Genomic DNA, 24,612 nt, shown 5'->3' on the forward strand with positions numbered 1-24,612 from the left:
TCTGTACTTAGCTCCTTTACAGTCAAAAATTTTAAAGAAAACACAATGTATATAATCCAGACTCTCTGTGAATTTTCCATTTTTACGTGGCTTATTTTTACTTTATTTCTCTTAAATTATAATGTAAGGACTACAGATGTATCTCAGTTGGTAGAGTACTTGTCTAGTCTGCACAAGGCCCTGGGATTTATTCCCAGCACCACATAGACAGGCTCAATGGTACATGCCTGTATTCTTAGTATATAGGAGGTAGAGACAGGAAGATCAGTGGGTCAAAGTCAGCTTCAACTACAGAATAAATTTCAGAAGACCAGTCTATGCTGCATAAGACTGTCTAAAATAATAATAATTTTTAAATTATATAGCTGAAAACTTTTACTATGGTTTTTCTGTTCTTAGATACATGCTTACTAATGTGTTATAGTTGCCTATAATATTTAAGCATTAATAACAATCAAGTTAGATTTAGTATGAAATGATTTTCTTTGCTCTGACAATTTTCTCAGTGACAAAATAGACACTAATTTGCCCCCTCCCCCTTTTTTTCCTCATGCCTAGCATGGTGCGGACCCTACAAAGAAAAACCGAGATGGTAATACTCCTCTGGATCTTGTTAAAGATGGAGACACAGATATCCAAGATCTACTTAGAGGTGATGCAGCTTTGCTGGATGCTGCCAAGAAGGGTTGTTTAGCCAGAGTGAAGAAATTGTCTTCACCTGATAATGTAAACTGCCGTGATACCCAAGGTCGGCATTCTACACCTTTACACTTGGCAGGTAAGTAAGTGAAAATAGATTTAGATGGGTGACAGCTAAGATTTTGTTTATTTGGTTTTGGTGGTGAATGGTATGGGGTTTGAGATCAGATAACAGCTTGCTAAGAGTCTGATCTTTCTATCATGTGGGTTCCAGGCATCAAACTCAGGCATCAAAAAAGTGTCGGGCTTGGCAGTGGGTGCATTTACTTGCTGGGTGGGCCATCTTACTAGCCCTAAGATTTATTTTTACTCTTAAGTAAAATATTTACTCTAAGTAAACTTGAAAGATACAAGTCAAATTATCTACCAAAGCTTTCGTTCTATCCTAGTATATGTGTTTGTACAGAGCATTGTATTTATACATGAAGCTGTTAGCTGAATTTCACTTCCTTTGGCACTGATTACAGTCAGTAAGAACAATTGCTGGCTGTAGTGGTGCTCATTTTTAATCCCAGCAGAGGCAGGCAGATCTGTGTGAGTTTGAAGTGAGCCTGGTGTATATAGTGAGTTCCAGGACAGCCTGACTAGAGAAAAGGGGGGAGGGAGAATGAAAAGCTGAAATAGGCTCTGCCAATCACTCTGAACTTTGGAGGAGGGTTATAAAATTTGCCTACATAAATCAGACTTCTTCATAGAAAACTGATGTTTTCATTTTCTAATGATAACTTAAGTATTAGCTGCAAAAATGAATGTCTTCAAAGACTTCCCTTCCACCATGTGGTTCAAGGCCTCTGGTTTCTGGTACACCACCAATAAAGCGCTCTCACTGGGGCTCCTCTTGGATACCCTGTTGTCCTGTGTCATGTAGATCCTCCTGATTTGGATGTAGAGATCTTTTAAATAGAGGAAAGTCTTTCTATAATTTGATAGATCTCCAAAACCAATGACTAACAAATAATACCAAAAGCTTCTAACGTTTTAGGCCAATGGGGGTTTTTTTCCACAAGATAAAATACTAATAATTTAATTTTTACATAAAATTTGGTAATACCTATTTAAAAATATGTTAGCTATATGAGTAATACATGATTTTTCTACATTTTAAAGTGAAAGTAATGCTACTTCTTTCCTGAATTAGCTGGCTACAATAATTTGGAAGTTGCAGAGTATTTGTTGCAACATGGAGCTGATGTGAATGCCCAAGACAAAGGAGGACTCATTCCTTTGCATAATGCAGCATCGTATGGGGTATGTTCTTCTGTGTTACCTTTAAAAATCTGTGTGATTTTTCAAAGAGGATGTCAGTATCTCAGTTTAAATGGAATTTGGTGTGACTTGTTTCACAAAGAACTAAACAGGTTAAATTACATAGAAGTTTTAGTTCTTAATCTGTTAGAAGGAGGCTGTGTGACATGGCAATTTATTTGTCATTTGTTGTAGTGTCCTTGGCACCTGTCTCCTTATTCTTGATGAAATACTGATTTGTGTGTGTGTGTTCAGAAAATCCATAGGTTTCATAGGAATCTTTAGAGATTCAGATACATTTTTACAGACTTCCTGCAATCCTGAAGGTTCTGGTTAACACTGACCATTGTCAGTAGTCTAGTTTGACTAACTGGGGAAGGCTACTAGTTTGTACATTTATATTCACAAGAATTAGTTAGAAATTACTGAAGTTGTATTACTTTATTTTCCTATATTAGATTTTGAACTGTAATTCTTAAGCAACTACCCATAAGTCACAATGCTGAGAAGAAGTAGCTTTACTTTTTATTTCCAAATAAGTTTGAAAATAAGAAGGTAGGTAGATACAGAGCCAGGATTTGTTTTGTTTTGAGACAGATCCTCTCTACATAGCCCTGGTTGTCCTGGAACTCACTGTGTAGACCAGGCTGGCCTCAAACTCACAGAGCTCTCTGCCTACTTCTGCCTCCTGAGTGCTGGGATCAAAGGTGTGGACTTCCATGCCCAGCTAAGAACCAGTTTCTTAAGTAAAGTGCCATAAAACATTTCCAACTGTAACAGGAATATTTTCTTTTACAGCATGTAGACGTAGCAGCTTTACTGATAAAGTACAATGCGTGTGTCAATGCCACGGACAAATGGGCTTTCACACCGTTACATGAAGCAGCCCAAAAGGGACGGACACAGCTTTGTGCTTTATTGTTGGCCCATGGAGCTGATCCTACTCTTAAAAATCAAGAAGGACAAACACCTTTAGATTTAGTTTCAGTAAGTGATGGGCTCTTTGAAACTCAGAAAGTTCAAGTGACATGCATAAAATGCCTGCATGGTTTTAGCCCAAATTTAAATTTAGGAGTCCTTTGGTGTTGTGATAAGTAGATAAATTATTAGTCAGTTATTGTATACTTTGGATATGGGAAAAAGAACAGCAGTTGGGAAATAAAACAGGCCCCGGTCCTCTATAATTTTGTTGCAGTGCATAATACTATAAATTGAATATTGTACCAACTTACCCAGTTAGTACACCTCAAGGTGTAGTTGCAAAGCCTGCTATTAGCAGAAATTCTGTGTCCTTCCTTGCTGCTTCTTCCTATTGTTACTGTTGACCCTACAAGAGCTATCTATGTGAGAGCCAGCTAGATGGCTCAGCTGGTACAGGCGCTTGCTGTCAGAGCTAACAGCCTGAGTTTAATCCCAGGACCCACCTGGTAGAAGAGAGAGCTGCCTCCCACAAGTTGTCTTTTGACCTCCACATGTGTATCTTGGCACACATGCATCCACACACATACATGCACACAAAATAAATTAATGCTTAAAAATATATTTTAAGGTTTATAAAATAAAGTGAGGATTTTTCTTTCCTTCTCTTTTCATGGCCACTCATGTAGGAGCCTCCTTTGTAACTCCCAAATCTCTGCCAGTTACTATTCCTTGCCTTTGCCACCAGAGCAAAGCAAAGGAAGGAAAGTTTTGTCCTACCTGGATATAGTCCTGGCTAACCTGGAACTTGCTGTTTATCAGGCTGACCTAGAGTTAGTTGTTGGGGATTTTTATTTGTTTGTTTTTTTAAGATTTATTTTTATACATATGTGTGCATCTATATGTGTTTATTTGCACCACTTGTATGCTGATGCCAGAAGAGGCCAGAGAATGTCAGATTCTCTGGAACTGGAGTCACAGGTTGTAAACCACTTGATGTGGGTGCCTGGAAACTGAATCTGAGTCCTCTGGAAGAAAAGTAAGGGTTCTTAACTGCTGAGCCATCTCCAGCCCTTTCACCCATCTCTTACCTACCCCTCAGTATGCTGGGATTACAGGCATGTGCCACCATGCCTTGTAAGAAACATTTTGAAATGAGAAATATAATGTCTTCTATGGAGAGACTATTCCAACCAGTTGGCCAACTAACTGATTTAGTTTGGCTGCATTTAAAGAGATGTTCCCCAGCAGGCTAATTACCAAACCTTATTTGCACAAGGATTTCTTGGAAATGTCTCTTTGGTTCCAAACTGATTAAGAAGGAAGCATTTAGAGTTTATTCCTCCCAAACATTGATTCACCAGATATAATTAGTGGCAAGAAAAATAAAATGCTCTAGAGAATGCCTAGAGCCTAGGGAGATGGCCAGCCGAGTAAACTACTTGTTGCACATGTGTGAGAACCTGAGTTTGAATTCCCAGAACCCACAGAAGATCTGGATACATAATATGAGCATATGTGAAAGATAGAGTTCCCTAGAAACCCAAGGGTCGACTACCCAGCTTCACAGTAGTGATGAGACCATTTCAATCATGGTCAAAAGTGAGGACCGTCACCTAAGACTCCTAACCTCCACAGATTTATACACTTATACACACATACAGATTATACACATATCCACAAAATCAAATTGTAAAGATGGTTTTTAGGAGAGTGAAAGCACGCATGAGCTTTAGAGCTTTAGGTCTGACCTGCTGCTCCAGCCCTACTACTTACAGTTGCAGTCTTGCTAGTGGCCTAGTCTGTAACGTTTAGAAGCATCATCAATAAGAGATAAAATATATCTGGTTAATGAAATTAAGCATTATAATAATATCTAAAGCCTTTAGATTCAGGTACAAAAATGTACCCAATAAATGGTCTTTTTTATAGATAAATACTATATACAAACTGTAAGGTCAAGAGATGCACAAATTGAAGAGGAAGAGAAAGGTAAGGGTGTGGACATTATAAATGACTAACCAAGAAAGCATCCCTGTTGATTATGACTTAGTATCTTTTTATATATTATTTTTTAATTGTTTATTGGGGAGAGGAGGCTTGAATATGCTTCAGTATACCTGTAGAAGTCAAAGAATAACTTGTGGGAGTGCATTCTCTCATTATATCATGTGGGAACCAGGGGTCAAACTCAAGTCATGAGGCTTACTGGCAGTTACCTTCCCTCTGGGCCATCTCTCCAGCCTGTTCTTTAGTTTATTATTTCAGCATGGAAAATAATTGTACGTCATTAGTGACTCAGGTCTAGCACTGAATTTAGAGACTGTTCTTTCCTAGCAGTTTGATTAAAATTATCTTTTACAAAAAAAAAAAAAAAAACACAGGGTTTTCTCAGTTTTGAGTAATAAATCACTGTTTTCTAAAACCTACAAATGGTTCTGTTTTCTAAAGTTTTGTATAGGTTGAATTGCTAATGTAAGAGTTACTGTATTAGGGTTAAAGCTCTTTTTCAGTTAGTAGTTCTGTAATTAATTTCATTGCCTTTTGGCCGTGATGTCAAAATTCGCATGTTGTTCATTGTACTTTGCATCGTTTAGCAGTTCACTTTGACTGGAAAGGGTGCTCTGAATTACATTTTCTATTTAGTGACAATTTAGCTAGCTGGGTATCAGCCTGTTTGTTTCACAACAGACCCAGTGTGAATATGCTAGGTAGTCCTGTTTTTACTGCGTCTTATTAGGCACAGAAGAATTGTAAACCTTGTTTGTAACAGACTTCATCTCCTTGTAATGTGTCCCAGGCAGACGATGTCAGCGCTCTCTTGACAGCAGCCATGCCCCCCTCTGCTCTGCCTTCATGCTATAAACCTCAAGTGCTCAATGGTGTGAGGAGCCCCGGAGCTACCACAGATGCTCTGTCTTCAGGTCCATCCAGCCCTTCAAGCCTTTCTGCAGCTAGCAGTCTTGACAACTTATCTGGGAGTTTTTCTGAACTGTCCTCAGTAGTTGGTTCAAGTACAACAGAAGGTGCTGCCAGTTTGGAAAGAAAAGAAGGTGAGAAATTCTGTAAAAATAACTATAGCTCATATAGTAGCTCCATGTTTGCCATTTAGAATGGTAGGAAATTGTCCTTTCAATCTTAAATACAACTCTTTATATGAAGTAAATAACATAGCCTGAGCATAGTCACACTTTATTTTCTTCTATTAATGATGTAAATAGAATTCCTATAGAAACTCAGTTCAAGTTGAAAGTTGGTGAACGTGGTACTGCGACCTATTATATGTGTGTGCATGCATGTGTGCAAACGTGCCATGGTGTTTGGGGGTCAGAGGGCAGCTTTGAAAAGTGGGATCTTTCCTTCCCCCTTTGAGTGGGTTCCAGGGATTGAACTTGGGTTGCCAGGTTTGCAAAGCACGTCCCTTTTACCCACTAAGCCGTCTCCCAGCCCTTCCCATTCTTTAGATGTCAATTTTTACCAGTCAGATTCATCTCATCTTACTCAATACAACATTTAAAACTTTTTCATTAGTTTTGTCATAAAGGAACCTGAAGGCCGATTTTTTTTTCTTTTTAAAGATAAGGCTAAAAGGAAATTTTTAAATGAAAATAAGATGAGAAATATTTAAACTTGAGAAAACCACTGCTTAACTTCTTAAGCCGAGCATGATGACACACACCCAGACGTGCCGATTTCTGAGTTTGAGGCCAGCCTGGTCTACAGAGGACTTTCCAGGCTAGCTAAGGCTGTGTAGTGTTTTCTCAAAACAAAAAACAAAAAAAACAGGTTTACAGGATTCTTGTTAGTTTTTAGTATAGCATAAGTGGCTATTAGTATTTTTGCTTCTTTGATACATTCTTCACATATATAGTAACGCAACAGAGCTTTTATGTTTACAGTGTTGTTATACATTATTCTTATGTGGAATTTTGTTCTGGACTTTTTCCTCCCAGATCCAGGAGTAGATTTCAGTATAACTCAGTTCATAAGGAATCTTGGGCTTGAGCACTTAATGGATATATTTGAGCGAGAACAGGTGAGTTGTATTGTTTGATTTAGTGCTTCATAGAAACTCAAAATCTGGAAAATGCTTGAAATTACTTAAACCATATAAGCTATTCGGAAATGTTTTAATAGCGTGTCTGCTGTGTTTAGGGCTAGGTACTGAACCCTGGGCCTCCTACATGCTGAGTGTACTGTGTACTAGTGATCTATCTGCTGCAGCTCTGAGAGTGTTAACACACAGGAAATCAGTCACTTTCTGATTTGGCTTGACTTTGGGGTCTCACTTAGTTCAGTATGTCTGAAAATTGACAGATGTAGTAATGGAACATCCTCTTTGATAACATGGTTGCCTGATTCAGTCCTGAATTAAGTTATCTTTGAGCCGTTTCTTCAGTTCTGTAATCCAGTCACTACCCACTCTAAGCCCGACAGTGCTCTCTACAGTGGACAGGAATGTGAATGTGCCAGTTCTATATTTAAGCTTTCTGAGTAGCCAGTTTGCACACACCTATCCTTTTTAAGATTTATTTAATGTGTTTGAACGTTTTGCCTGCTTGTATGTGCACCACATGCATGTCTGCTGCCTATGGGGTCAGAAAAGGATGTCAGATCCCCTTGAACTGGAGTTTGGATGATTGAAAGCCACCTCGTGGTTACTAGGAACCAAATCCCAGTCCTCTGAAAGAGCCACCAGCTGTTTCTTAACTAGTGAGCTGTCTCTCTAGCCCTCCGTGTACTTATTCGTTGTCATTGCTTTTGTGATTGTTCAGAAATTATAATTACTATAGACTTGAACCTACAGTGAACTGCAATCTAGTTAGGGAGGTAGAGCAGAAACATGAAAATTTACAGTCTGACAAAGATTTTAGTAAATTTAAAGAAGAAAGAGATTACTGTTAACTTGACTTATTAGGGGTGGCTTTATAGAAGTTGTAGAAATGAAACAGAATTAATGGCTTCAGTTTCATGAAGCAGGAATGATTTATTTTTGGTAGGAGTTTCAACAGTGATGCAGAGGTACTACTTAGCACAGTCCACATCCTGGAGGAGCCGTGCCAGGCACTGTGTAAAGGCTTAGACGGAGAGCAGTGGTGTGAAAGTACGGTGGAAGGATGGAATTTGAAAGGACATTTATGACTGAACATATTTTGCTCCAACTTTTTGAGTTTAACAGATGATTTGTTTTCCTATCAAAGCTATTCAAAATATTCAGAATAATAAGAAATGGAGCTATAGAGGTGGCCACGGTTTGATTCCTAACAGTTGTCTGTAACTCTAGTTGTAAGGAATGGGGAGGTTGTTATAGCCTTTTGTAGCTCCCAAGAGCAGTGCATGCATGAACATACAGACAATACATTCATATACATAAAATATATCTTAATAAAAATGAATATTATAAGAATATAAATCTATAAGTGTCTACCAAATAAACATTCTGAATAATTATATTCTCTTTTATAAGATCACCTTGGACGTGCTAGTTGAGATGGGGCACAAGGAGCTGAAAGAGATTGGAATCAATGCTTATGGACATCGACACAAGCTGATTAAAGGGGTTGAAAGACTAATCTCTGGACAACAAGGTATTTCATTTTGATAACTGGTTGACAGTTTAAGTGTTCTATAAAGGTAGCCTCAGTGTAACACTTCAGAAGTCATATAACAGGCTCTTTTTAGTAGGGTTTTTGAACAAAGATAAGGCCTCTAGTGATAGTTAAAACTTCCTGATGCTACTATTAAATATATGACCCAAAGGAAAATCCCTTGGCTCATGCAGAAATTTTAAGATTATGATAGCTCCTGGAAAATGGGAAGATATAATTAATGAAGTTACACTAGCTCTAAGGTGTTAAAATTTTAAAAGATCTGGAGCATGAGTGTCTTTCTTATATTAACATACTAGATAACAATTATATTAGGCATATGGTAAGATATGTAATGATTTAGAGGCTAGAGAGATGGCTCAGCAGTTAAGAGCTCTGGCTGCTCTTCCAGAGGACCCAAGTTCAATTCCCAGCACCCATATGACAGGTCACAACTGTCTATAACTCCGGTTTCAGGGGATCTGATACCTCACACAGGTAGCTATGCATGCAGGCAAACACCAATGCACATAAAATAAAAGTCTTTTTAAAAAAAGAAGAATTTTCATAACGTGTTAACTGAAGGAAAATGCAAATTACATTCACTCAACAGATGTTAGCACCTGTGTGTACCAGAGCTAAATAAAAAAGTGTGAATTAGCTGGGCAGTGATGGCGCACGCCTTTAATCCCAGGACTCGGGAGGCAGAGGCAGGCAGATCTCTGTGAGTTCGAGGCCAGCCTGGTCTACAAGAGCTAGTGCCAGGACAGGCTCTAAAGCTTTAGAGAAACCCTGTCTTGAAAAACAATAACAGCAACAACAAAAAAAGTGAATTATTTTAAGGGTCAAACCCACATTTTTTACTTTCCATTAAACTGAAATGGGAGTAAAATAGGAAAGTAAGGAGAGTGGGGGGACAGCAGAGCTTGGTGATTTTGTAGATACTAAAAGATAAAAACTATATTACAGATGTGACAAATAAATTAGAAGGATTTTGTTTGAAACTCTTAAAGAATTTGTTATCAGTAATCAGGTAGCAAACTTTATGGACTTTTTATAGGATGGCTTTTAATTGCCTGGTGCTGTTCAAGTCTCCATCATAACTCTTCCTCATAGTTACAGAAAGTGAAGGGATTACTTTATTAAAATAAAAGACTGAACAGTTATTAAAGAAGTAATTTGAAGAGTTTATAAAGTTCATTAGCAGTAAGGGAAAGGGAATTTTCCTAAATAGTCCCTGAAACTGCTATAACCTGTTAGGTTAAAGAATAGTTACTTGAGGGACTGAAGAGATGGCCTAGCAGAGATGGTGTCCTGATTCTGCAGAAGACCCAGGTTTACATGGCTACTTGAGCTCATAGAGAGTAGCTGGAATAGATCCAGCTCCCAGGTGTCCTCTTCTGGCCTCTGAAGGCATTGCACATACATACATACATACATGCAAACAAACATACAAATGAGTCTTTAAAAGTTAGTGTGCAGAGGTAGAGTTACAGAAATGGCTTAGTGGCTAATTTTTGGTATTTTCGAGACAGGGTTTCTCTGTGGCTTTGGAGCCTGTCCTGGAACTAGCGCTGTAGACCAGGTTGGTCTCGAATTCACAGAGATCCGCCTGCCTCTGCCTCCCAAGTGCTGGGATTAAAGGCGTGCGCCACCATCGCCCGGAGGCTTAGTGGTTAAGAGTACCTGTTGCCTGATTATGAGAACCAGAGTTCAGACCTCAGAACCCACATAGCAATAATAAGCTGGGCAACTGCCTCTAACTCAGCTGAGGAATCTGATGCTGGCTTCTGAACTCTGTATACATAGACACGTGCGCCTACACACATATAGATCGGTATACACACACACACTCTCTCGCGCCCTCTCTCTCTCGTAGTCTGAATATAATGTGCTATCATGGTTTTGATCCTGTAAGAGAAAGAGGATATATGCGTTTATAAACATACTTTCTTCTTAAAATTACTTCCTTTAGTAACTGTTCAGTCTTTTATTTTAATAAAGTAATCCTTTCACATTCTGTAACTATGAGGAAGAGTTATGATGGAGACTTGGTAGAAAGAATTTATGAAGTCCAGATGAAGCCTGTGTTAGTAAATTTTGACAACTGTAATATGTTTACATAAAGTTCTATATAGCCCTGGAGAAAGCTGGGTGAAGTGTGTGCCTGTCTGCACTTTCTGCATTTTTATAAGTCTAAATTATTATGAAATTAAGATTTGGGGGAATTGGTAGTATTTGATAAATCATGTGATTGTTTTGGGTTGGTGGTGTTTTATTGTCAGTTTTTTACTTCTAAATTTTATTTCATAGGTCTTAATCCATATTTAACTCTGAACAACTCTGGCAGTGGAACAATTCTCATAGATCTGTCTCCTGATGATAAAGAATTTCAGTCTGTGGAGGAAGAGGTATGTTCATCACGCTTAAGAAAATGGTCATGTTGTTGACTCAATTGTGCTTCCTAGACATTTCCAGATCTATTTGGATGTGGGATTTTTGTTTGATTTTTGTTGTTTATTGTTGTTTTGTTTGTCCCTCTTTTCACCACCTAAAAAATCCCCCACATGCACACTCCTTTTAACTTAATTTATTATATTTTCCATTGGTGTTTTGCCTGCATGAGTGTCTGTGTGAAGGTGTTGGTTCCCGTAGAATTGAAATTACAGTTAGCAACTGCCATGTGGATGCTGAGACTTTAACCTTGGTCCTCTGGAAAAGCACTTAGTACTCCTAACCACCGAGTCATCTCTCCAGCCCCCTACAATGAATTTCTTAATTAGCCTTAATTTTAGGTACTTGGATTACTACTTCAGTTAGTGTGGAACCAGAATTCTGTTGGAGAGGACTCTCATTTGAAAATAGTGCTAGTGTTCACTCCCTTTATAAAGGCAATTACAAAGTGAGGGAGCTCAGGCAGTTCTCAGCGTGTAAATAGTGTTAACACACATACACACCCCTTTGTGATTTTTTTTTTTTTCTTTTTCTTTTTTTGAAATAAGGTCTCAATATGTAGCCCTGGCTGTTCTGGAGTTCACTCTCTAGACCAGGCTACCTCTGACTCCCCAGTGCTGGGATTAAAGGTGTGTGCCATCACATCCTTCTGGAGAGTCCTCGTTACACTCTGATGTACATGTGCTTCATCTGTTTAAATTAAGCACAGATATAAAATTGAGTGAGATTTACTTCTAAAGCTCATACTCTAAAGAAAATATATATTATGTTTTATTTAGGCTAATATCAGCACAGATAAACCATTGTTTTGCTTTTATGTTTAACATTTTTTATTCTCTTCTTAGTTTTCATTATGTAACTTTTCACCTATAAATATGTTTTTAGGATGCTCTAGAAGATAATGCTCATGATAATCCCAGCCCTCGAGGCAGAAGCAGGCAGATTTCTGAGTTCAAGGCCAGCCTGGCCTAAGTTCTACAACATGCAGAGCTACACAGAGAAAAACCCAGTCTCGAAAGAAGAAAAAAATAATACTCATGAGTTTATAGAATTTTTGTCTTTTCAAGAAAAATATTAAAACTTATCTTGGATTCTCAAAAAATAGGAACAAATGAATCAAAACCATGTTCCCCAAGTCAGAATGGCAAAACTAATGTCTATGTTTTCGATTCTTTTCCATCAGATGCAAAGTACTGTTCGAGAGCACAGAGATGGAGGTCATGCAGGTGGCATCTTCAACAGATACAATATCCTCAAGGTAACAGTAATGTTTCCCTACTTTCCATAGCCCCAGCTTTAAGTGACTGTGGTAAGAATATAATGATCTGTCCAGCAGAGTGCTCTTTGACGTGACTTCAAGGACTACTGAGGGGAAGACTGTGTCCTCCAAAACTTAAAATTCTCAAAAGCTCTCTTCATTTTTTCTTTTCAGACAGGGTTACACTATCTACTTAGGCAAGTCTAGAATTTGAGTCTCCTGCACTAACCTCCCTAGTGCTGGAGCTAAGATCAGATGTCTGGGCCACCATGCGTAGCTTTTTTTTTTTTTTTTTCTAAGATTCATTTATTTTTGAACTGGAAAGATGGCTCAGAGATTAAGAGCACTGGCTGTTCTTCTAGATGTCCTGAGTTCAAGTCCCATCAACCACATGGCTGCTCTCAACCATCTATAAGGAGATCTGATGCCCTCTTTTAGCATGGAAGCAGGCATGCAAAAAGAACATTGTATACATAATAAATAAATCTTTAAAAAAATAGTCATTTATTTTTGGTTAAACATGGTGGTGCATGCCTTCTAATGCTAGCACCTAGGAGGTGGAGACAGTCAGATCTCTGAGTTCAAGGCCAGCCTGGTCTACAGAGCAAGTTCCATAACGGCCAGGATTACACAGAGAAATCCGGTCTTGATAAAACGAATAAAAAACAAACTTATTGAAGAGTGTCACTATGCCTTGAAGTGGATACATCCTTTAGGTTAGTCAGCACTAAGGCTTACTTAGTTGGCTTGATTGTGTCTGCTACAGTCAGATCATTCAGGCAAAGGGGAGCACTTATCTAAGGAGGTGTGTGAACTGTGAAACCAGGAGAGAAGCTGATTTCTAAATTACTATGTTCAGTTTGAAAAAGCTGCATTTCCTCCTCCTCAAAGGTATTTCAGTACAATATTTAATTGTGTGTGTGCATATGCTAAAATGGCTTTATTTTCGTTCTAATTTATATATAAATAAGGTCAGTTTGTGCCATGTATGGTCCTTAATTACATCTGTTACCAGTATTTTGAATTTTTTTCTTTTCTTTCTTATATTTTTTATTTATTTTTTTGAGCCAATACTAAACTGTAGCTCTGATGTGTGCTCTTAGGGACCACAGGTCCTGTAGCACTTAGTGCTGGAATTGTCCATTTGACCATAGAGATAACTCCAGTAGGAACTGGAGGAAAAGGGATTAATAGGAAGAAGGGGGGGGTAAAGTGTGGTGGGTCGCTAGTTCAAATCATATTTGTGGTATTCTGAGTCTGATCAAGTCAGGAACGCAGAGTGTTTTGCTCTTTTTCTTCTCTACGGAGTTTAGCATATCTGAGGTATTTCAGTGATGGTTTTTATTTAAGTAATACTTGCTATTTTGAGTAATTTTAAAATTGAAGTATTTTGTGCAATTTTCAAATATTCTTGGCCCCTTCATGGTCATGTGTAGTCTTTTTGTCCTTTGGAAAAAGCTGTTACTGCATGTAAACTCACAGATACACACTGTGTGCACAAGCACATCCATGTGACTGCTGAGGACAGCTTATGGGAATTGATTCTTTTCTAGTTGTGTGGTATTTTTTGGTAAGATAAAAAGAATTATTTAATTTCCCTGGTTTTTAAAGATTCAAAAGGTTTGTAACAAGAAATTATGGGAAAGGTATACACACCGGAGAAAAGAAGTTTCCGAAGAAAACCACAACCATGCGAATGAGAGGATGTTATTTCATGGTACGTTCTCACCTGCCTCCTGTGACTGTGTGTCCTTACTGCGTGGTTGTCGGTGTTGCCCTCTTTTCTTTCCTTTGAGACCAGACAGGCCTCAAACTCGCAGAGATCTACCTCCCAAGTACTAAGATTAAAGTCATGTGTCACCACTGCTCAGCAACTGACATCTTCTTAATTAAGATATTGTTCCTATAACTTTTACATTTGTGTTTATATTGTGATAGTGAACATTTTTATAAATTAAGATTTTCCCGTTTCGAGCCAGCAAGATGGCTCATTAGGTAAAAGCCTTATCACAGAAGCCTAATGACCTGAGTTCAGTCCCCAACATCTGAGGAAGGAGAGAAGTAAGTTCTGAAGTGTGTGCTGGCATGCAGGCAGGCACACACAATGAATGAGAGAGAGACAGAATTTTTAGTGAATTCCCTTGATAGGAAAAAGCAGAAATCAGAGTGCTAGCCTGTTGATGGTGGTGCACGCCTTTGATCCCAGCACTCTGGAACTGTTGCACAGGGAAACCCTGTCTTGAAAAACAAAATAAAAAAAAAAAAAAAAAGAGGTGCTGACCATTCCTTTCTTTTTTGTTTTCTTTACAGAGGTTTGATGTTTAGGTCACTCTGAAAAGTTGCATTTTACTTATAGCTAGTTAATTAGATAAAGACATGAAAATCATCTTTGTAGATTGAATACATCCTATTCTATTGTTGTTTAGTTTTGAGAAAAGTTCTCACCACCAGCGCACAGGCTAGCCTAAAATTGGCAAAAATCCACCTGCCTTTGGCCCTCATATTCTGTTTAATGTGTCAAAACCACATTTAACTTCCTTCTAATCTTAAAAAAAAGAAAAAGAAAAAAAAAAGCAATTGTCTTTGAACCCAGAAAGGTTACTGGAAATGCTTCTGGGACTGAAAGCACCATGATTTGTCATGCTTAAAAAGATGGTTTTATTTCCTGAGTTGGCAGGTGTTGGTCTTTTCAGGTTTATAGCAGAGCTAAATATAGGTTTTTCACATTGTTTATCAAAGCCTTTGGGTATCTTACCCACAGGCCCTTCAGAAACTATAAAGATTGATAAAAGTGTTAAGCTTGACAGTCTCCTATTAGAATAGTTATAACTGGACAGATTCCTGTACTCATTCTAAAGCCATAAAAGGTCATGACAATAATTTCATGACACTTATTAACTTGGTGTTAACTTATTACTTATTAACTTGGTGTTATAATGAATGGATTATCTTGTTTTGGATAGCATCTCTTGTAGCCAAAGCTAGCCTCAAACTGTGTTTAGTGGAGGATGACCATAAACTTCTGATACTTCTGTCTCTATCTCCCAAGTGCTGAAGTTACAGGCATATTCCACCAAGTCTGCTGTTGAATGTTTTTGTTTCTTGTTTGTGTGTGTGTGTATTTGTGTGTTTTAAACTAAACATAATAAATGGTGAGTTTGTTTGTTTTATTTTTTGGAGTAATTCAAAATATAGCTCTATTTTCAATATTTCTGTAAAATAAAATACAGTATATTTTCTTTTCTCTTAGTAAATAGACTACTGGTTTTGTTTTTAAAGATTTATTTATTATGTATATTCTGCCTGCATGTATGCCTGCAGGCCAGAAGAGGGCACCAGATCTCAGTCATAGATGGTTGTGAGCCACCTTGTGGTTGCTGGGAATTGCAAGACCTAATTGTATTTGTTTAGCTTTGCTATAGGAAGTGAACTGTGACACTCTCAGTCCTAGATTTGTTTATGTTTGACTCTGGAATTTGATAACTTTTACATCAGTTATTTCTAGTAATATGTTGGGGTTTTGTTGGGGTTTTTTTTTTTCTAATTGAATCTGTCCTTTAGCATCTTAACCACAACCCTATTAGAATTTCTGTTCCTACTAGGAATCCTTCTCTAAAAATAACAAGCCAGGTTCTGAAGAGACGGCTTAGCAGTAATGAGCACATACTGCTGTACCTCCTGCTTGAGAGACTACAGCACCCTCTGTCCTCTGCAGACACCTGCACTTATGTACACAATCCACACAGACATACACATAATTGAAAATAAAGTATTTTTTAAAAATTTAAAAATGGCACCAGTTGGTAGGGCAGACAGACATCTTTAATCCCAGCACTCAGAAGGCAGAGACAGGTGGACTTCTGTGAGTTTGAGGCCAGCCTGGTATACAGAGTGAGTCCCAGGACAGCCAGAGCTATTACACAAAAAAACCCTGTCTCAACAAAAACAAAAAATTAAAAAAATGGCAAGCCAGCTGATAGTGTTTTCAATAGTGGTTCATGTTCAAGAATTAATATTCAGGGGCCGGGTATAGTGACAGACACCTTTAACTCAGCACTAGGAGTTAGAAGCAGGTGAATATCTGAGTTCGAGGCCAGTCTGGTCAGCATAGTGAGTTCCAGGACAGCCAGGGCTGTGTAGAAACACACTGTCTCAAAAACAAAGAATTTAACGTTCAGGGCTGGATACGTGACTCGGTGCTTGACTGGCATGCCCAAAGCCCTGAGTTTAATCGTAGTTTCTTAGAAAAGTTATCTTACCAAAAGCTTTAGTTTTGCTTTCTAAGTTGTTATTTCCCACCTATTTGTATTTTAGGGTCTCCTTTTGTGAACGCAATTATCCACAAGGGCTTTGATGAAAGGCATGCATACATAGGTGGCATGTTTGGAGCTGGAATTTATTTTGCTGAAAACTCTTCCAAAAGCAATCAGTATGTATATGGAATTGGAGGTGGCACTGGATGTCCAATTCACAAAGACAGATCTTGTTACATTTGCCACAGGTGAGTTTTTTATTACTTCTTTTGGTAATAATTAGATGAAAACTGATTACATATTTGAGAAGCTTGAAGGGCAAAGCATATCTGACAATGTGAAGGATCCAGATAAAATTTTGTCTCCTCACAAGTTAAAATAATAGCTAATATTTGCTGGAGGATCTGAATGGGCCAGCATGAGTCTAAGCATTTATTCAATTTCTCATTTGAATGCTTGTACTTCATAAAGAATGCTGAGGTGAGCTGGGTGGTGGTGCACACTTTTAATCCCAGCATGGGGGAGGGGCGGGGGAGGCAGAGGTAAGCTGATCTCTGTGAATTCGAGGCCAACTTGGTCTACAGAGTGAGTTCCAGGACAGGTTCCAAAGCTACACAGAGAAACCCTCTCTTAAAAACAAACAAAAAATGTAATTACATTTATTTGGGCTGGAGATGGTTCAGCGGTTAAAAGTAATGACTGTTCTTCCAGAGGACCTGGGTTCAATTCCCAGCACCTCACAACTATAACTCCAGTTTCAGAGGACCTGACACCATCACACAGACATACATGCAGGCAAAGCAGCAATGCACATGGTGGTGGTGGTGATGATGGTGATGGTGAATTATTTGAGCCAGGCAGTGGTGGCACACACCTTTAATCCCAGCACTTGGGAGGCAGAGGCAGGTGGATCTCTGAGTTTGAGGCCAGCCTAAACTACAGAGCAAATTTCAGGATAGCCAAGGCTACACTTAGATACCCTGTCTCAAATTAGAAACCCTGTCTTGAAAAACCAAAAAACCAAACAAAACAAAAAAGGATATGGAATAGGAAACTTTGGGGGCTGGAGAGGTGGCTCAGTGGTTAAGAGCACTGGGCTCCTCTTCCAGAGGTCCTGAGTTCAATCCCCAGCAACCACGTGGTAGCTCACAGACATCTGTAATGAGATCTGGCGTTCTCTTCTGGCCTGCAGGCATTCATGCAGGCTGAACACTGTATAATAAATAAATTTAGGGGGGTGATGCTGAGGTGAGCCAGCAAGGTAGTGCACACCTACTGTCCAGCTGTGTTGACAGATGAGAATGGGATGTTAAGAGTTCAAGGCTACCTAGGCAAACAGAGCTAACCCTAGCTCACGCAGGAAAAAATAGCCAGACATGGTGGAACATGCTTTGCCATTAATCCCAAAACTCTTGAGTCAGAGGCAGGTGAATCTCTGTGTCAAAAGAGAGGCAGAGTGGTGGGGGGGAATCCACAAATGCTGAGTAACATTGAGCACTAAAGAGACTGTTATTAAAGCCTTTGAATATTGCAGACCTGTAGATTCCAGAAAAATCTTGTTATCGATCTAGGCATAGGCATGAGGTTTTGGGTTTAGTGCCTATCAAATACACCCACATAAACACACAATGCTATTGGTTGTCTAGTTACTAATTTTATGATAATTCCTGTAGGAAGTTCTTTTTCATTATAGTATCCTAAGCCTCTTTCTAACATTACATCCATAAAATGCTTTAATTCTCTTTAGAATGTAGTTATTAAATGACTTTCTGCTTCCCCTCTTAGTTAGTTGCCTATTCTCAGTTCTTTATATTTAGGTAACTTAACCCTAATTTATAAAATTTTTGTAGACACATAAAGTTTCTTTTGCCATTTGAGAGATCAAATAACATTAGTTACTAAGATTTATTCCACAGTTAGGGCCCCAATTTTTCAGGCCTGGGCAATACTTTTCAAGCCTTAGGATATGTCAGAATTACCTTGAAAGTTTGTTAAAATGCAGACTGCTGAGTATAGAGAAGAGGCACAACAGTAAAAAGAACTTACTCCTACAGAAGACCAAGGTTTTAATTCTTTTTGCCCATGTGGTTCACAACCATCTGTAATTCCCAATGCCAGGAGATCTGACACCTTCTGGCCTCCTTGAGCAGGCATATACATAATATATACATACATACATACATACATACATACATACATACATACATACATACATACATACATACATACCATATGTGTGTGATGTTTTACTTTTTTGGCTTTTTGAGGGACCCACCACCCAGCTCCCAAATAAATCACATACAGAAGATTATTCCTAGTTATGAATGCCCAGCCTTAACTTATTTCTTGCCAGCTTCTCTTAAATTATCCCAACTACCTTTTGCCTCTGGGCTTTTATTTTTCTCTATTTCTCTGTACCTTTCTTTACTTCTTTCTCCGTGGCTTGCTGTGTAGCTGGGTGACTGGCCCCTGGTGTCCTCCTCCTCCACTCTGATTTCTCCTTCTATTTATACTTTCTGCCTGCTAGCCCTGCCTCACTATTGGCCATTCAGCTCTTTATTAGGACCATCAGGTGTTTTAGACAGGCACAGTAACACAGCTTTACAGAGTTAAACAAGTGCTGCATAAACAAAAGCCACACACCTCAAAATAATATTCCCAACACAAATAAATACCCATACACATAATATAAAAATCTTGAAAAACAACAAAACAAGCATGCAGACCTTTAGGCCCCACCTCTTGCATGGCTGGGATGAGACTATAGCACTGGATTTTCCACCAAGTTCCTAGGTGAAGCATTGCTAGAGCAATACTTCTGTCTAGGCACCATGTTTAATCCCTGGCCTGGGAGGCAGAGACAGGCAGATCTCTGTGAGTTCAAGGCTAGTTTGGTCTACAGAGGGAGTTTCAGGACAGCCAGGGCTACACAGAGAAACCTTGTCTACAAAAACAGAAACAAAAAATAAGAATTAATACTCCTCTCCCCACATCATACCCACACATAGAAAGTCTCACTTTACTGGTTTCCTGACTGTCTGCCTCCCTCTCTTTCTCCCCACCCCACTCTCTTGCTATCTCTTTCTTTGTCTCTCTCCTGCTCTCCCCCCCCCCACATTGTATGTGACCACACAAGTCTCACTCTACCCCAGGCTGTCCTCAAACCTTCCGCCTCGGCCTCCTGAGTGCTAGTCTTCACTAGGCCCAGCTTTTCTGCCGTTATTTCCCCTACGTTTAGGCTTAGGTTTTATATCAGGAGGTACCTTCTGGGTATGAGTTACCATTTTTGTTTTGGGTCACAAATCTGTACTGTTTAGGGGCTACAGAATTTCAAATTCTGTAAATTGAATGCTTGAGTTTGACTTATCTTCTGTGCAGTGTTCTCTGGCTCCCCTAAGCTGTTGTTGGAACACAATACTTACTGGTTGTCTGGAAATAGTTATTGACATAAAATTTCACTGTTCTGGGTTTGTGTGTTCGATCTGTTTTCAGGGTGAAATTTTCCTTTTCATGTTTTAGGCAGCTGCTCTTTTGCCGAGTGACCTTAGGAAAGTCTTTTCTGCAGTTCAGTGCAATGAAAATGGCACATTCTCCTCCCGGCCATCACTCAGTCACTGGGCGGCCCAGTGTAAACGGCCTGGCGTTAGCCGAGTATGTGATTTACAGAGGAGAGCAGGTACTTCATTTCTGTTTGTCTTCAGCAGTGTGTGGCTCTTACATGTTGCCTTAACTGGATTTGGGTGCGGGGATGATAATTTCAGGTTTGGAAATTTACAAATAAAATATTTGGCATAGATTTTCAAAATCAGAAAAAAAAAACGTTGATAAACCTATCTAACCTGTTCAAAGTTTGTCTGTCATTACTGGATCTTTTTCCCCTTTTTTCTATAAAATTTAGCAGTGATGTTTAATTCTTTCTTGCTTTCAGTGACAAAACCCTATTGAAGTGCTGGTCTAGAGCAGCATCCTAAGTCAGGGTTGGTGGCAGAATTCCCTCAGATACTGACAGCAGCAGACATGACTTAATACCCACCCTAGACCTGCCTGCTGAGAGGACCTAAAGGAGCAGAATCAGGGTGGGAATATTTCAAGAAATATCCCCAGGTAGTTCTGGTCTGCAGACTCCTCAAGGTTTGGGATGCTTATGCAAGGACACCTTAACACTTGAACTAATCTTTCTCTTCCAGGCTTATCCTGAATATTTAATTACTTACCAGATTGTCAGGCCTGAAGGTATGGTTGACGGCTGAAACCAATTCCACCAAACCTAACGTCCCGAAGCAGCTGATGGCCTCTTAAGGTTCACTCCTTGACTGGAAAAAAAATTCATCCTGGCTACAAGCCTGTGGCAAAAACGATAAAAATGTGAAAGAAGCTTAACATTCTGACTTGATAAAGCTTTAATAATGTACAGTGTTTCTAAGTATTTCCTGTTTCTCAGCACTTTAACAGATGCCATTCCAGGTTCAACTGGGTTTATCTGTACTAAATTATAAACAGTTAACTTGAATCTTTTATACATTGTGTATTGATTCTAACAAAAATGGTGATGCCCTCAACAGAACTCATTTTACTAATCAGTCCTGTGTTCTTTAAAACACAGCATTTACACTGAATACAATTTCATTTGTAAAATGTAAATAAGAGCTTTTGTACTAGCCCGATATTTATTTACATTGCTTTGTACTATAAACTGTTCTAGAGCTGCAGCGGTTTACAGAGTATTTTCATATGTGTTGCTCATCTGTGTTTTCATCTGTCATCGCCTGAGTGATCGCTACATTTGATTCTAGAGGCTGCTGGGTTGCTGGTGGAGACTTAGTGGGAAAACATTGATTTATCAAATTTAATTTGCCTGATGGAAGCATTTCTCTCACAAGAAATACTTTCTCATTTAAGAATTTTGTGGCTATTCTGGGAATTTCTTTTGTGATGCCTTTATATCTACAAGGCACACATTCCAGAGAGCTCTGGTGGGGACTGGTGGGGACTGATGGCTCAAGAAGCCTTTTCGATGGCCTCAAACTCGAGTTCTTGCTTTAGAGAGCTTTCTGATGTTCTGAACATCAGAGCATGCTCCCGCAAGGTTTCAAGAGGCCTAAGCCTTGGCTCTGATCTTGGAATGTAGGTAGAAGTTCAGTTTTAGTTAAGGGGAAGGCAGTCCTGAGCAATTTCCCAATCAGTTCTAACGACCTCAATCTAAAAGGGAGGAATAGTGAGTGGGAGTGGGTCTTTTCTTGTCTCTCTCTATCTCTATCTCTATCTCTTTCTTTCTTTCTTTTTTTTTTTTTTTAAAGTTTTTCTTGATCTTTTGGTTGTATTTATGGCCAAGTCTACTTATCATGAGTAAACACAACCCAGAACCATGAGTGTGAGTATATCCGTCTATGGGCTGTGGGTAGCCTCTGGAATGGACAAACCCAATGCTTCCTACTCCTGCCAAGGCATTCTGCCCAGTTGGAAATACGCCATCACGGGCTTATGTTCAACATAGCAGCTGTGGGAGAAGTTACTTTCCATGACAGGCCACTCTAGACTGTTCTAATGTAAGCCCTATAATCATCGTCTTGCACAGAGGCCTACCTTCCTGCAGTACACTCAGAAATCAAGGCGAGATTTTACCCACCTGAGTCTTTGTAAATGAGGGTGTCCTCTTTCCTCTCTGCAACACTTTATCTTTGTTCCACATTTGCTTGTCTCTTAATTAACTGCTCTTCATAGAAACTTGTACATATAGTTGCTCAAGAGTCAAATTTATTGTCTATGAATTAAGAGAAATGTATTTCTGGATTTATTCCTCTGATGTAAATTGTTAAGGATTAAGTGGTTAAAACCTGATCTGGAAGTGCTTTTATATAGCTCTCTGTTAATTACAAATGTGATCCTAAAATCATTTCTTGAAACATAAAGAGTATGCCAAATTTTATAAAATTTTCAGATTCTGTAACCTTTTGGGTTTTATAGTTAAAAGATAGTGAAATTAATTAATGGGGTTTATATTTACATACTTCTCAAGTTTGGCCTATATTATACTCTGCGTGGATCTGGAATTGTTTCTCATGTAAAATCACGTTGTTATGAGCTGTGTTACCTCCTCTAACCCATTGCTTACTTGTGTTGTTTTCCACTGTGGTAAATGCGCTAGCATGGCAATGTTTATTGGGAGCTGGGAGTTTGGGGGTGTGGCTTAGTGCTTTGCATGAAATATCTTACTTTATAATGATGGGATTGTTTTTTCTTTTGCCTTGTGATTTTTTTTGAAGTGAATTTAATTTGTGTGTGTGTAGTGCTCTTCCGCCCATCTGTGTCTCACTTGTATCACATTCCATGCCCTCACTTAATTCTTAATAAACTGTTTACTTGTTTTCTGGGTAGCATGATAATTACTGGAGTAGTATAAATGTGTTGAATGGTCCTTGAGAAATTCATTGAGATTATAGTAAATCATAATTTCAGGAAACAGTGTATTTTGAGTCTGATAGTGTCAGGGTGCAGCATAAATGTAAAATGTTGACTGTTGTGGCCGTACTTATTCAGATCTTTATGATAAAGGTAAGATGTGTTTGAACGTTTACACCATCCGAGATGATGTTGGTGGTCCTAAAAATTCATGAAATTCAGTCTGCTTAGCTTATAAAGAGAAATATATTTTTGTTTTCTATGTCAAAAACATTCTTGATAAGTTTCCGAATCTCAGTCATATTTTTTCTCTAGATGGAAAAAAAGTGGTGTATTTTCTATTTCCGTGTGCTGATGACCTATATGTAATCAGTTCTCAGTGTTCCATGAGAAGAGAGTGCTGGTACAGGTATCCCCAGTCTCACTCTGAAGTCTATTTAAGCTGCTTTATCTTCCTGCTTTATCTACGATGATACTGAAGTGTTTGCTTGCTGTTTCCTGAGTGCATGCCCACGTATGATGTGATCCAGTTGTTTGCAGGTTGAGGAAAGAAAACTTGCAAATAAATTTCCCAAAGCTTTTAACAATTAGTTCTCGACTGTGCCTTTACCCCCATCCTGTCCAGTTAGCAGACTCCAGTGATGGAAAGTGTGCAGTGGTCCCTGGAGAATACTGCCTTTCACAGCCCCCTAAGTCCCTGGACACACCCTGTGTTTCCTGGCCTACTGGGTTGTGGCCTGAAATAGTTACTACTCTTACTTGTCCTCTCCACTTAGGCACTCGCTCACAGTTGCTATTCCTGTAACATGGATGCCGGGAGTCCTAGAATGATGGGCCAGCATAGACAGGAATCTACAAAGTGCTCTCTGCTAATGGGCTCTGTCTTCACACTCTGTTCCATCCAGTGGAAAAGGGGAAAAAGAAAGAGAGGATGCCACTCAGTGGTAGAGCAATTACCAAGCAATAAGCAAGCCTACCCAGCACTATCAAAAAAATTAATAATGCAAATTTTTAATCTTTCTTTATAAAATTATTGATCTGTAAAAGACTAGATATTAAAAAATTTGAGTTAGGTGTGGTGGCACATACCTCTAATACCAGCACTTGGGAGGCAGAGACAGGCTGATCTGAGTTCTTTGTAGGCCAGCCTACAAAGGAAGTTCCAGGACAGCTAGGGCTACACAGAAACCCTGTGTGGGAATTGGGGTAATTGAAAAGTTTTAGAACCAGGTGGTGGTGCACACCTTTAACCCCAGCGCTAGGGAAGCAGAGACAGGTGGACAGCCAGGCTTGAATGGAGGAATGAATCAGCGAGTGTCTAGATGAGCAAATAAAGGCTGATCCCTGGGATCCATATGATGGGAGGGAAAAGCTGACTCTGTGTTGCCTTCCTTCATGTATACACGTGCACATTCACCCATCCCCACATCTCATGTTCACACAAAATAAAATGTAATTATTTTATTTGTTTAGATTTTTTGAAACAAGCCTTCTTAGTCCAGGATGATCTCAAACTCAGTTCTGTCTCAGCCTCTTTGGTACTAGGATCGCAGGCCTGTGCCAAGCAGGTGATGTATAGGCATACATGCAGGCAGTATACCCAAACATATAAAAAAGCACTGAGAAACTAAAAGGCAACTCAGAAAAAGTAGAAGTCTGCCACCTGAACCTTTCATTGCCCCCAGAACAGGGGAACACAGCCACAAACACACGTGTGCCACTCCAGTTGTAACGGTGGAGATTGACATCCTAACCTTAAGAGGAACCCAAGGTTATTGACAGGGCTTAAACCCAGTGT

General features: G+C 39.1%; 1 protein-coding gene across 4 annotated transcripts in view; it reads left to right on the top strand.

Moving 5' to 3' along the window:
* Positions 1–23,398, top strand: part of Tnks2 (tankyrase 2) — a 59,149-nt gene extending 35,751 nt beyond the window's left edge. For 3 of the 4 annotated variants that reach the window (XM_005352179.3, XM_026781200.1, XM_026781198.1), the window contains 12 exons: positions 559–778; positions 1,838–1,947; positions 2,743–2,931; positions 5,663–5,915; positions 6,816–6,898; positions 8,330–8,450; positions 10,764–10,861; positions 12,088–12,162; positions 13,774–13,879; positions 16,477–16,663; positions 19,935–20,091; positions 20,603–23,398. In XM_005352179.3, the coding sequence (XP_005352236.1) occupies positions 559–778; positions 1,838–1,947; positions 2,743–2,931; positions 5,663–5,915; positions 6,816–6,898; positions 8,330–8,450; positions 10,764–10,861; positions 12,088–12,162; positions 13,774–13,879; positions 16,477–16,663; positions 19,935–20,091; positions 20,603–20,665 (1,662 nt within the window). In that variant the 3' untranslated portion in view covers positions 20,666–23,398. The remainder of the gene's footprint in view (positions 1–558; positions 779–1,837; positions 1,948–2,742; positions 2,932–5,662; positions 5,916–6,815; positions 6,899–8,329; positions 8,451–10,763; positions 10,862–12,087; positions 12,163–13,773; positions 13,880–16,476; positions 16,664–19,934; positions 20,092–20,602) is intronic. The other variant, XM_026781199.1, reaches the window with a different exon arrangement.
* The last annotated feature ends 1,214 nt before the right edge of the window (positions 23,399–24,612 follow it).

This window comes from Microtus ochrogaster, chromosome 8 (genome assembly GCF_000317375.1).
Source record: "Microtus ochrogaster isolate Prairie Vole_2 chromosome 8, MicOch1.0, whole genome shotgun sequence".
In the NCBI taxonomy this organism is placed as follows: domain Eukaryota; kingdom Metazoa; phylum Chordata; class Mammalia; order Rodentia; family Cricetidae; genus Microtus; species Microtus ochrogaster.